We start from the raw sequence: 12966 nt of genomic DNA, 5'->3' as shown, positions 1-12966 counted from the left end.
TGGTGTCACCGCCAGACACCACACTTGCTAGGTGGTAGCCTTTAAATCGGCCGCGGTCCGCTAGTATACGACGGACCCGCGTGTCGCCACTGTCAGTGATTGCAGACCGAGCGCCGCCACACGGCAGGTCTAGAGAGACGTCCTAGCACTCGCCCCAGTTGTACAGCCGACTTTGCTAGCGAAGCTACACTGACAAATGCGCTCTCGTTTGCCGAGACGATAGTTAGCATAGCCTTCAGCTACGTCATTTGCTACGACCTAGCAAGGCGCCATTACCAGTTTATATTGAGATTATAAATCATGTATCACCAAGAGCGATGTTCTCCAATTATGGATTAAAGTTAAGTATTATATCAACTACGTACTTTATTTGCTACTATACATTCCCTTAACTGTTCCAGAGCTCACGCCAGTCTGCGTGAGCTTTAACGCGGGCATTTCGGCCTCCTCTAGCAACACGGTGTTGGCTCTTCTGCCAACACATCAGAATGTGTTGCATTACTTATTGAATGGCGGTCGTATATCTGCAGCACCTGAGGGTATATAATGATAACGTTTCAAATCAATGCACTAGACGATGAAATACTGTCGTACGAGACATCCGTTAAGAGCAGGATGCAAAGTACACATTCGTCGTGGAATGAGGCGATTACACGTGAGATAGCACCCCGTTTTCAGGCCATAAGTGGCCCATCGGGGCCATCCGACTGCCGTCTCATCCACAGTTGAGGATGCGGTGAGCACACCGCTCTCCCGGTCCTTATGACGGTTTTCTTTGACCGGAGCCGCTATTATTCGGTCGAGTAGCTCCTCAATTGGCATCACGAGGCTGAGTGCATCCCGAAAAATGGCAACAGCGCATGGCAGCTGGATGGTCACCCATCCAAGTGCCGGCCACGCCCGACAGCGCTTAACTTCGATGATCTCACGGGAACCGGTGCAGCCACTGTGGCAACGCCGTTGCCACATGTGAGATAGGTTACCTATAATCTTAGTCTGCCATCTGCGTCACGGTGATTAGTTTCGTTTGGTCGTTCCACACTAAATCATTCCGTCTGCACATTCGCTGTGTATCGTGGATGGGACTGCTACCAATCGCTTACTCATGCAATAATGGATGTGTCTGCCTCGTTATGGATTAATACGGTACACCTGTTTACGTTGGACGTCAACAGTCGGTTCCTGGACTAGGCGTGGATCTTCTGCACGTCTTCTTGTAATTCACTACAAATTTTCTAGCATTGCAACTTCACTGTATTAGTCATCCGAATATCTCCAACGCTCGTATTTCCTTCAGTAAGTGACACAACGAGTCTGTGCCTACCGCCTTCTGGAAGTCAAGTGAGGAGGCGTCAACCTGGGTACAGCTGGACGAACGGAGTGAGGTTCGTACCACGCGATCGTCGTGTTTGGAATCCACGTTGATTCCTGCAAACGAGATTACGCATTCATAACATGTGTTGCAAAATCTTACAGCAGAGTGACGTCAGCGATATAGGCCTACAGTTGCGTGTGGCCGTTCCACGACCTTCCGTGAAAACAAGAATGAGCTGCGCATTTATGTAGTCACTCCCCTTCTTCCCCTTGCTCGAACACGTTGACAGATGTGTAGGTGGTGCACATATGTTTTGGGTAGTGAGCCATTTATCGACTCGTGCTACACCTTGTGTTTGGATTGCATTGGTTTTCCTTTTCTTCCCCTGACATGTTTGTTTGATATGTTGTCTGTCATTAAGTGGCTGCTTGGTTGTCTTTTCCCTCTGCTATCGATATCTGCCTTTTTGCTTCCGGGCAACTGCTATGGAGGAAGTGAGATCTTTGACCGGTTGTAACCTCGTGTGGTGGCGCGGAAGTAGGGGCGTTGCGGGCAGAGAGTGTGGTGGACACGGGAGAGTGTGTGTGGCTCTCCAGCGCGAAGCAGGCGTGGTCGGTTGTACCGAGTCGCCACGTGATGTATGTCGGTTGTGTGTAACGAGCGGATCGAGTTGACGGAAGACCTCCCCGCGTGTTGGTTGTATACGGAGTCGCCCCACGAGTAGTTGCTGTTCATTTCGCCTTGGTGGGACGTTAACAAGCTTCTTTAAGTCCTACGTTTCAACACTGGGGTTTAAAAGGAGACACCTAACATGAAGGAGCGGTCACTACCCGTCAACGTTGCAGAGAAGACGTGAACTCCGGTGACAGAGCGTGTTGTCACGTCACCGTGGCGTGTTGGGTACGCTGGCGACGCGTGCGCGGTCGGATGTGTGGATCCTTGCCATCGGAGGTCGTGTACTGCCTGTTCGAGCATAATTGCAAGTTAAGTTCGTGGAAGGTTTAATCATTAAGTAATAAATTTGTGTAACCAGCGTCTTGTCTGCCTTGTGGCCTCCGGCGACCGCGTGTCCTCTCCCTGGCACCAGTATAAGTGAAGACAGTGATCTTTCCTCCTCCTCTCGTTACTGGCCGATGGGAGGCTTAGTTTTGGCAGTTTAATTGTTTCGCTATTCTGTCGTGGGTTATGAGTAAATTCATGCTTCTTGTTGGTTGATCATGTGGTCGCTCATTCAGGACTGTGTGGTGTAATGTTTCCTTGCACGAGGTTATCTCTAATTCTGTCAGCAAGTTAAGCCATCTTATAACAAGTTTTCGCTGGCTAAGAGTCGGTGCAGTGACCAGCCTGAGAGTGGCAATTGTGTTTACGGGCGTATGTAAATTGATCAGTATTCTGTCTAGCCTGAGCATCCCTGAGTGGGTGATTTGTGGCCGCCTTACACGGGTCCGTCTTGTCTGTTACGTTCCGATGATATTCCAGGACATTTTTGTTTCAATTTTCTTTAAATTCCTCCAAGTTTGTAAATTCCTTTTATTGCCATTAATCATGTGTTTGCTGAGACCTATTTAATTTTTTTTTAATGGCGGTGTTGGTAGTTTCACTACTTCACCGTACTTTATTAACAAAGTTCTGTATTTACTTGGGTAGCCTGTTTACTAATGTTATTTAAATTTTTTTAATTGTTGTATTGCTATACATTACTTTGATTGCCATAAGGGGCGTGTTTTAAGAGGTTGTTTATTGCCGTACTGCTAGCTTCTGTGTGTTTTTTTTTTTAATTTTAAATTGTTGTATTGCTATAAATTACTTGATTGCCGTTAGCGGCGTGTTTAAAAGGCTGTTTATTGCCGTACTGCTAGTTTCTGTAAGATACGAATAAAACATTTGTGAAAGTCGCAACTCGACACTAAACTACTAGAAATTTAGCCCCGTTTCCCAAATTGTGGTATGGCTTTTAGTAACCGTAACTACTGTGTGTGTCAGGTAGTTGATGAGGTTACTCACTGTGAAGAGCTCCAGTTGCGTGTCGGGTCCGATGTCGCGGTCTCCAAAGTAGAAGCACTGAATCTCCTCGGCCACGTCGTCCCTGTCCGCTTCAGGACAGCGCAGGTTGGTGGGGATCAGCAGGCGGGGGTTCTTAGCGTAGCTGGATTCGCGGACCGTGTCAGGTACGACCTCTGTACGCAGAAACGCATGTTAATCGGAGCAGAAACAACACTTACTCGTCAGACAGAAGGGCATTTTTCAGTACTGCCGATAGACGTACAGCGGGTGGAGAAAAATATGAAAATACAAAAGCAAGACACATTACCGTTTCTAATAAGGTATGGTCACGCCAAAAATTTTGAAACCACTTATAAACTGTTCTAATAAAAGGTGCAGAGCCACGGTAATGTTTATCAAGCTTCTCTTTAGTCTCCTGAGGCGTTTTGCCTTTCATAAAGTAATGTTTAACCACCACACGAAATTATTTTTCGTCAATTTTTTGACAGTCACTCGACTTCCTTGATTCACACGAATCCCAAACACAAAGAAATAGACCAATATGGCTGAAACTTGGTGTGCGTTCTTTCCAAAGATGCTACTAACTAAACATTACTTTGCACGGACTTTTCAAACGCCCCTCGTAGTTATATTCTTACTTCATTGTGCTTACAGTGTCGGACCATACGGCCTAGAAGAAAATTGTACTTACAGAGGAAATGTGTGTTGACATCCCCGAGCAAGGACGTAACCAAACGGGGGTTCAGGGGGTCCAGACCCCCTATCACCTAAATGAAATTACACACAATCTAGTTGGTATGTGTGGTGTCACCGCCAGACACCACACTTGCTAGGTGGTAGCCTTTAAATCGGCCGCGGTCCGTTAGTATACGTCGGACCCGCGTGTCGCCACTATCAGTGATTGCAGACAGAGCACCGCCACACGGCAGGTCTAGAGAGACTTCCTAGCACTCGCCCCAGTTGTACAGCCGACTTTGCTAGCGATGGTTCACTGACAAAGTACGCTCTCATTTGCCGAGACGATAGTTAGCATAGCCTTCAGCTACGTCATTTGCTACGACCTAGCAAGGCACCATTACCAGTTACTATTGATATTATGAATAATGTACCGTCAAGAGCGACGTTCACCATTTATGGATTAAAGTTAAGTATTCCAACAGCTATGATCTTTTTTGCTAAAGTCTAACTTACTTGTCCAGTTCCAGACCTGACGCCAGCCTGCGTGCCTTTCAGCGTGCCTTTCAGCTTCCTGTCGTAGTGGGTTGGCTGTCCTGCCAATCCACAACAGTTGGCGACGAGGCCAATTCACATTCGTAACTATACTGCCCTGATTTACTTGTGTAATGGCTTCGCCACAATGTCCAGAAGTACTGTCCGAATTTTATCGCTTACAGAACCAGCAGACGCAGGCCTTACTGGATGCCCTTGGACAGCTCGTCCAGGGTCAACGTGCAATGCAAAACGATGCGGCAGCGGCCGCTCCACTGCTCACGCAGCCACAACACGCAGTTGCACCAACTTTTCGTCCTTTTGATGATGCACTGGAAAGCTGGACAGAGAGGTCACGCCAATTTGGATTCCATCTCACCGCCTACAGAATTCAAGGTAAGAAGCGGCAGCCTTTCTTATTATGTTCTGTCGGCGTGTACATGTACCGTGTGATAGTCAAATTGTTTCCCCGACGCGACGTAGCAAATCTGTCCTACAAAGAAATTTTGTCTGCATTAGATGCGTATTTCAAAGAATCAGTCAATGTAGTTGCAAAACGGTATACCTTCTTTCGTACAAAACGTACAGCCGGACAGACTAATCGGGAGTGGGTTTCAACCATGAAAGGCCTTGCTCGGGATTGTGCTTTTGAGTGTCAATGTGGACTCCCTTATTCAGATACTATGGTACGTGATGCAATTGCACAGAACGTTTCTGATGTTCGTATACGGGAACAGATTTTGAAACTAGTCAATCCCTCCCTTCAACAAGTGATGGACATATTGGATCGGCAGAACACGCTTGACTTTGCTCAGGAATCATTTGAAACTTCGCCACCCGTGTGTCAGGTTAACCGGCCCGCCGGGCGAGCTGCACGGAACAGTAAACAGTCCTCGCACCCGGCCACGCCAAAGCCGCCTGGCTCTCAGCCACGTGTACTGCACCAGCAAGCAACTGCAGTGAAATCATGCCTGCGGTGTGCTACTAGACATTCGCTTGAGAATTGCCCGTCACACCAAGCTATTTGCTTTTTCTATAATAAAAAAGGACATGTTCAAAGTGTTCGCCAGAAAAAGCTCCGATCGGAAGCTCAAAACCATTCCAGGCCCTTTGCTTCATGCCGGAATCGGAATCGAACCAAGGATACTCAGGCTCGTGATGCTTTGCCCATTGACATTCATATAGTTCATGCCACTCCGCTCAGTGCCACTCTCTCTAACAGTGACAGTGTTCGTCCCACAAATAGTGTGCGTCGACGTCGCCGGAAATCCCGTCAATCGCAAGTGATTCTGTACCAGTCTCAGTTCACGTTGCACGAGACAGTCGCTCTTGTCGTCAGCAGGACAATAAACTTTTTGTGGAGTTGGACATTAACGGCAAAGTGATACCATTCCAGCTCGATACCGGACCTGCAGTCTCACTGATCAATCACGACACGTACAAACAGTTGGGCAGCCCTCCGTTGCGTGCCGCAAATGTTAAGTTAAGCAGTTATTCAGGACAAGCGATCCCTGTGTTAGGACAGTGCAGCCTTCTTGCAACATACAAGGGACAAACAAAACTTGTGTAATTTTACGTCCTTCATTCTTCTTCTGCAGTGAACTTGTTTGGTTTCGATTTATTTCAGTTGTTTAACTTGTCTATCGTAAATGAGGTCCTATCAGTGAACCAGACTGTGCCTTCAGCCAGTGTTTCTCGTCTATGTGAAGATTTTGCAGACAGTTTTGCACCGGGCCTCGGTTGCGCTAAGAACTATAAAGCACGTTTGGAACTGCAAGTAAACGCTCAACCGAAATTTTTCAAAGCGTGCAATGTTCCCCACGCATTGCGTGATGAGGTCGCAAAAACATTACACGATTTGGAATCCCAAGGTGTAATTGAACGTGTGCAGGCTTCTCTCTGGGCATCACCCTTAGCAATTTTGTACAAACCTTCCGGACAATAGAGACTTTGCATGGACATCAAGGCAACAGTGAATCCACAATTAGTGACTGCAACTTTTCCTTTACCCAGCCCGGAATATCTTTTTGAAAAACTGTGCCCGGGTAAATATTTTTCGAAGTTGGACCTAGCAGATGCGTATTTTCAAATACCGGTGGATGTAGAATCCCAGCGCGTTTTGGTGGTTAACACGCATCTTGGTTTGTATCGATTCAAACGACTGCCATTCGGGTGTGCATCCGCCCCTGCATTGTTTCAGCAATATCTGCAAACTGTTTGTGCGTCGGGCCCTACTGCAGCAAACTATCTGGACGATATTGTGATCTCCGGAAAGACGGAAGAAGAACATTTAGCCCATCTCCGAACATTATTTCAGGTCTTGCGACACACTAGTCTTCGCTTGCGGAAGGACAAATGTGTGTTTTTTGCTCGTGATTTGCCATATCTGGGACATGTACTCAATGCCCAAGGCATACATCCCAGTCCCGAGCACCTCCGTGCCATACAAGACTTGCCTTCGCCGCAGAATTTGAAGCACCTACAGAGAGTGCTGGGAAAAATTAATTATTATCGTCGCTATGTGCACCACGCCTCTTCCATTTCAGCTCCGCTTCATCGCTTACGCCGTAAAGGTGTTCAGTTCGTCTGGACGACGGAATGCGAACGCGCTTTTCGCCAGTTGAAATCGGCGTTGCTTTCCAATACTTGCCTTACGCCATTCGATCCCCAGAAACCCCTTTTGTTGATGGTGGATGCATCGGATTTCGGTATCGGTGCTGTGCTTGCGCACAAAGATGGATCGCACGATCGACCTATTGCCTTTGCGTCCAAATTGCTCTCGTCTGCGCAAAGACATTATTCACAGATCGAGAAAGAAGCTTTGGCTCTCGTATTTGGTGTTACAAAGTTTCATGATTTCTTGTATGGTCGTCACTTTACCATCATCACAGACCACAACCCTTTGACATCGCTTTTTCATCCGACCAAGCCTGTACCTCCACGTACAGCGCAGAAATTCATTCGCTGGTCTATTTTCCTCTCGCAGTACCGCTACGATATCTTGTATCGGTCCGCTGCTTAGCACAGAAACGCCGATGCATTGTCCCGTTTGCCTGTTGCTGAGGATAGAGCATTCGATTCCTCCGAACTTGCTTGCATATTTATTGATTCGGAAACCGATGACGTGGTCGAATCGTTTCCGATTGATTTTCGTCGTGTAGCTACAGCCACAGCTGCCGACCCTTTCCTTGCTACCATTCTGCGTTTTGTTGCTACGCAATGGCCCTTGTCAAAGTCACGGATCGGGGATCCGTTGGTTCGCCGATTTTTTACTTTTTGTATGACGTGGTGTTTTGCTGTTGCGTTCTGATAATGATCAGTCCAGGGTCGTGGTCCCACGTTCGTTACAGTCCTCTGTCTTACAGCTTCTCCACCAAGGACATTGGGGTATAGTGATAAGGAAACAACTTGCTCGGCAGCACTGTACTTGGTTCGGAAACGGTGCCGCTGAACGATTGGTCAGGATTTTCAAGTCACAGATGTTGAAGTTGAAAGAGTCGCATTCTCGGGAGGACGCGTTATTGCTCTTTTTGTCCTCGTATCGCTCTCAGCCCCGAGATGGTCGCTCGCCGGCTGAGTTGCTCCACGGTCGTCCTCATCGAACCTTGATGTCTTTGCTCTATCCGCCGCATCAGGTTCCTGTGCAGCGGCAGACACCTGCTTTTGCCCCAGGCGACGTTGTCTACTACCGCAACTATCGAGGTTCACGGCGTTGGCTCGCAGGGCGCATTCTTCGCTGCCTCGGCCGCGCGATGTATCTGGTTTTGGGGGCCTCTGGTGAGGTGCGTCGGCATCTCAATCAGCTGTGCCTCTGTCGTCGCACGGGATCTGCCGCTCCCCGTCTGCTTTCAGCGACGGTGCCGTCCAGTCTGCGCCCTGGGGACCCATCTACCGGCTCGCCTCAGCCCCAGGTGTTACCGACGCTGCTTTCCATTTTGCCGCCGCCGCCTTTTCTCCCACCGGCGACGCCCGCAGTGGACGCGTCGCTGCAACCGCCGGGCGCCTCCCTGGGTCACGCGCCGCCGATCGCTTCCCGTGACCAGTTGTCCTCCGCCATGGAACTCTTGCCCGCTCCGGACCATATGTCGTCTTCGCCCGTCGGGTGCCCTGGCCCGATGGATGTCGACCCTTCGGCCCCTCCTGTCTCTCTACGCATGTTGGCGTGCACCCTGAAGCAGGTTTTCAGGCGTTCCTAGCTCCCCTCGGGCCGAATGGCACGGTGCGGGTGGCACAGCCTCGCCTGTTGTTAGGCTCCCCACCTCGTCGCATACACCAACATGGGGTCCTCTCCACGGGGGGCGGAAGCCTTATGCCACAACCGTCCGCCGATTTGCGGGGGAGGAATGTGGTGTCACCGCCAGACACCACACTTGCTAGGCGGTAGCCTTTAAATCGGCCGCGCTCCGTTAGTATACTTCAGACCCGCGTGTCGCCACTATCAGCGATTGCAGACCGAGCGCCGCCACAAGGCAGGTCTAGAGAGACTTCCTAGCACTCGTCCCCAGTTGTACAGCCGACTTTGCTAGCGATGGTTCACTGACAAAGTACGCTCTCATTTGCCGAGACGATAGTTAGCATAGCCTTCAGCTACGTCATTTGCTACGACCTAGCAAGGCGCCATTATCAGTTACTATTGATGCTGTAAAACATGTACCGTCAAGAGCTATGTTCACCAATTATGGATTAAAGTTAAGTATTCCAACAGCTACGATCTTTTTTGCTAAAGTCTAACTCCCTTGTCCAGTTCCAGACCTCACGCCAGCCTGCGTGAGCTTAAACGCATGCCTTTCGGCTTCCTGTCACAGTGAGTTGGCTGTCTTGCCAATCCACAACAGTATGTAGAGAAATTAAAAGATATTTTAACTTTTAATCACACGACAGAAAAGAGATACACACTATCGACAGTCAGCAAGGCCATCGACAGATTTAAACTATCCATGTATCGATACCACTATCGACTATCACCCACGCCCATCCCTACTTTAGCTTAGACCAACTACTCTACATCGTTGGCCTTATCTGAGCTTAGTTGTTGTTTTGTTGATCAGTTCATTTCTTATTTGCAGTTGAATTTAATGAACCGCCGTTCACGGTTTTTGTGCTGAGCGCTGTTGTCACAGTTTCTAATTATTGATACGTTTGTAACGAAGAGGAAAATCTCTACTAGCGTCATGGTATGTTAAAAATAAAAAGCCTAATTACCTATCTACATCAGTTTGATGTTAGCGATGGAATCATTATTTGGAAGCTAACAGAATTTTAGGGTTGTAATATTTCACAAGGTAAATATGATTAAGAATTATATTAAACTACAGGATGTTACAAAAAGGTACGGCTAAACTTTCAGGAAACATTCCTCACACACAAAGAAAGAAAATATGTTATGTGGGCATGTGTCCGGAAACGCTTACTTTCCATGTTAGAGCTCATTTTATTACTTCTCTTCAAATCACATTAATCATGGAATGGAAACACACAGCAACAGAACGTACCAGCGTGACTTCAAACACTTTCTTACAGGAAATGTTCAAAATGTCCTCCGTTAGCGAGGATACATGCATCCACCCTCCATCGCATAGAATCCCTGATGCGCTGATGAAGCCCTGGAGAATGGCGTATTGTATCACAGCCGTCCACAATACGAGCACGAAGAGTCTCTACATTTGGTACCGGGGTTGCGTAGACATGAGCTTTCAAATGCCCCCATAAATGAAAGTCAAGAGGGTTGAGGTCAGGAGAGCGTGGAGGCCATGGAATTGGTCCGCCTCTACCAATCCATCGGTCACCGAATCTGTTGTTGAGAAGCGTACGAACACTTCGACTGAAAAGTGCAGGAGCTCCATCGTGCATGAACCACATGTTGTGCCGTACTTGTAAAGGCACATGTTCTAGCAGCACAGGTGGAGTATCCCGTATGAAATCATGGTGGTGAATCGAGGAAGTACAGTACATACTGACGAAACTAAAATGAGCTCTAACATGGAAATTAAGCGTTTCTGGGCACATGTCCACATAACATCTTTCCTTTATTCGTGTGTGAGGAATATTTCCTGAAAGATTGGCCGTACCTTTTTGTAACACCCTGTACAACCAGTGCACAAAAATACATTTGGATTTGCCATTGTCGCCGAAATTCGTACTGACCATTAAAAAATTGTTCAATATTATCTCATTAGTAGCCCAAATGGCAAAATTTTTCTCAATCTGATCATCCATACAGCGTTCAATTATGAAAACCACATACGGAGCGATGTTCAGGGGTTTGTGGATAGTGGAAGAGGTATGTCATGGCAGCACAGCCTATAGCACATTCTAAAACATTTTTTTAACGGGTGATTTGAATTCGTCCCCAAGCCGACTGCACCCTGCCCTCACCCCCTCAGTCCCAGCCTCACTTCTGTCAAAAATCTATTTACGTTCTTGTAATACTATAACAACTGAAGATAGCAATTATATGCACAAATAAATCTTAAAATTTACATGCATTTGTGCACTGCCAAATGACCACACAAGCAAAGTTAAAAACTTCCGTCTTTTGTTCTGATGCATTTTATTTTTCAAAGCAAAATACAACAACCACTGTTTCCAAATTCGCACCGATTGGGGTAGCTCTGTGCGTTGAGCTGCTAACCTACAAATCCCTGGATTCAGAAAGCAAGGTGGTACGAATCCATCTTCTGGCAACCTTGTAAATGGTTTCATGTAGTTTCCCAGTTTTGGACACAGCCAGTTTCTTACTTTCCTGACAGATTCTAATTTCCCTAAAGATGCAGCCTCTGTTCTTAAATCAGATTAGTTGCATCGAAGGCGGGCCAAAGATTTCTTAACTACCTGCAGTAAAAGCTATAAGATGAATAAATAATAATCTACGTTCTCCTCATTTAGGCTCATACGTAAGTCTGCCAGGACATTCTTTTACTCAGAAAATGATCCTTCTACATTGCAAGAAGTAGACAGTGGAAAACTGTAGTGTTTAATAATTCCAGATTCCTTCGCATTTTCACCACTATAAATTATTTCGGCTTCTATGTGGAACAGATATCTCTTAATTACAACAGCTCTGGCTGCTTCTTAGTGGTTTGGCAAAATACAGCAGTCCTAAGTAACGATATTATGCATATGCGTGGAGGAAACTCTGGGATCATTGTCCATTTGGAAAATTTGTCCATTTGTGGAAAATTTCAGAATAAATGACAAAATCCTGGCTACACTTTGCCCCGAGGCTGTCTAAAAAGTGACATAGTGAGACCTACTGTTCTCCTTGTGTGCTATTTAAAACTGCGGTTCTCAATGGAAACAGTTAACTGTCCAAACTGGCACTGTGTCTTTTGCAGCAGTTCTCGGAGAACCACACTGGGACGCAAAGTTTCCAGGAAATGATGTTTCCCACCGACCAGCTTCACTGTGCAGCCGTATATCTGCAGGTAAAAGCGCTCAAACTCTGACGAAAGACCCATCTTGGTGACCATTAGCACATTTCAATTAAATAATTTATCGATTCGCAAAAATCAGGGTAAATGGCATTTTGGCTGCAGGGTTTGTCACAGAACATTCGAGAAAAAATTTTTCCAAACGAAAAGAAGGACTAGAGCGATGCAGGTTCGATGGTGGACGGTCTTGGCTAACAAACGCTCAGTCGCATCTGAGTGGTGACGCAGTGAGAAGAGCGTTTCACCTGTTGCGTGTTTTGGTAACCCATCGAGATTCGAGATGCAGCGGTTAATCGAGCAGAGAAACATAGTAAAAATTTTGCGCCAAATTAAAAAAGAGTTCTCTGAGACGGTGGACCTGATTTGAGAAGCCATCAGGGAGGTAGCCATGTCCCAACCGAGAGTTGGCGAGTGGCATAACGTGGCCTGAAACGGCTCAGAAAATGCTGATGACAACCAGCGCTTTGAGCATCTGTCAATGAACCAAATGCACGAGAACTGGGAGAAAGTGCGAAAAGTTTGAACAGAGATCTACGCCTGAATATATGAATGAGTATACGAGATGATTGAAATTTGCCAAATAGAATGTTATCGCTATTTGAGGGATGAGAAAGGTGTGTGGAAAGATGGCCCCAGAAAGTAGTGACTGACGAACATAAGTGAGTGTTTCGAGTTGTTTGAATGCAATGAAAGTGACCTTACTTTTTGGACATTACAAATCCAAATCTAAAAGACAAAGCAGCGAGCAGTTACAAAAAATTCGTCTCACCCAAAGAAGGCCCACATGAGAAAATCCTATGCTAAGAGAATGTTAATCGTCTTTTTCCTTTTACTCCAAAGGAGTGATTCACAGTGAATTTGCGCATCAAGGACAACCAATGATTGGCCAGTTTTACAGTAAAGTTCTCACTCGATTGCGAAATATGGCGAAAAGTGCCAGGAAAGACGACGCGAACAACTCGATTTTGCATTGTAACAACACATTGGTGCAGACTACCTTCCTTGTGC

At 46.8% G+C, this 12966-nt stretch overlaps 1 protein-coding gene across 1 annotated transcript in view; it reads right to left on the bottom strand.

Annotated features, from left to right (window-relative positions):
- Positions 1–12966, bottom strand: part of LOC124550728 (esterase FE4-like) — a 133416-nt gene that overhangs the window by 44714 nt on the left and 75736 nt on the right. The window contains exon 7 of the mRNA XM_047125448.1: positions 3320–3492. Within this exon, the coding sequence (XP_046981404.1) occupies positions 3320–3492 (173 nt within the window). The remainder of the gene's footprint in view (positions 1–3319; positions 3493–12966) is intronic.

Source organism: Schistocerca americana, chromosome 9 (assembly GCF_021461395.2).
Source record: "Schistocerca americana isolate TAMUIC-IGC-003095 chromosome 9, iqSchAmer2.1, whole genome shotgun sequence".
NCBI lineage: Eukaryota > Metazoa > Arthropoda > Insecta > Orthoptera > Acrididae > Schistocerca > Schistocerca americana.
This window is presented reverse-complemented; position numbering and strand designations above follow the sequence as displayed.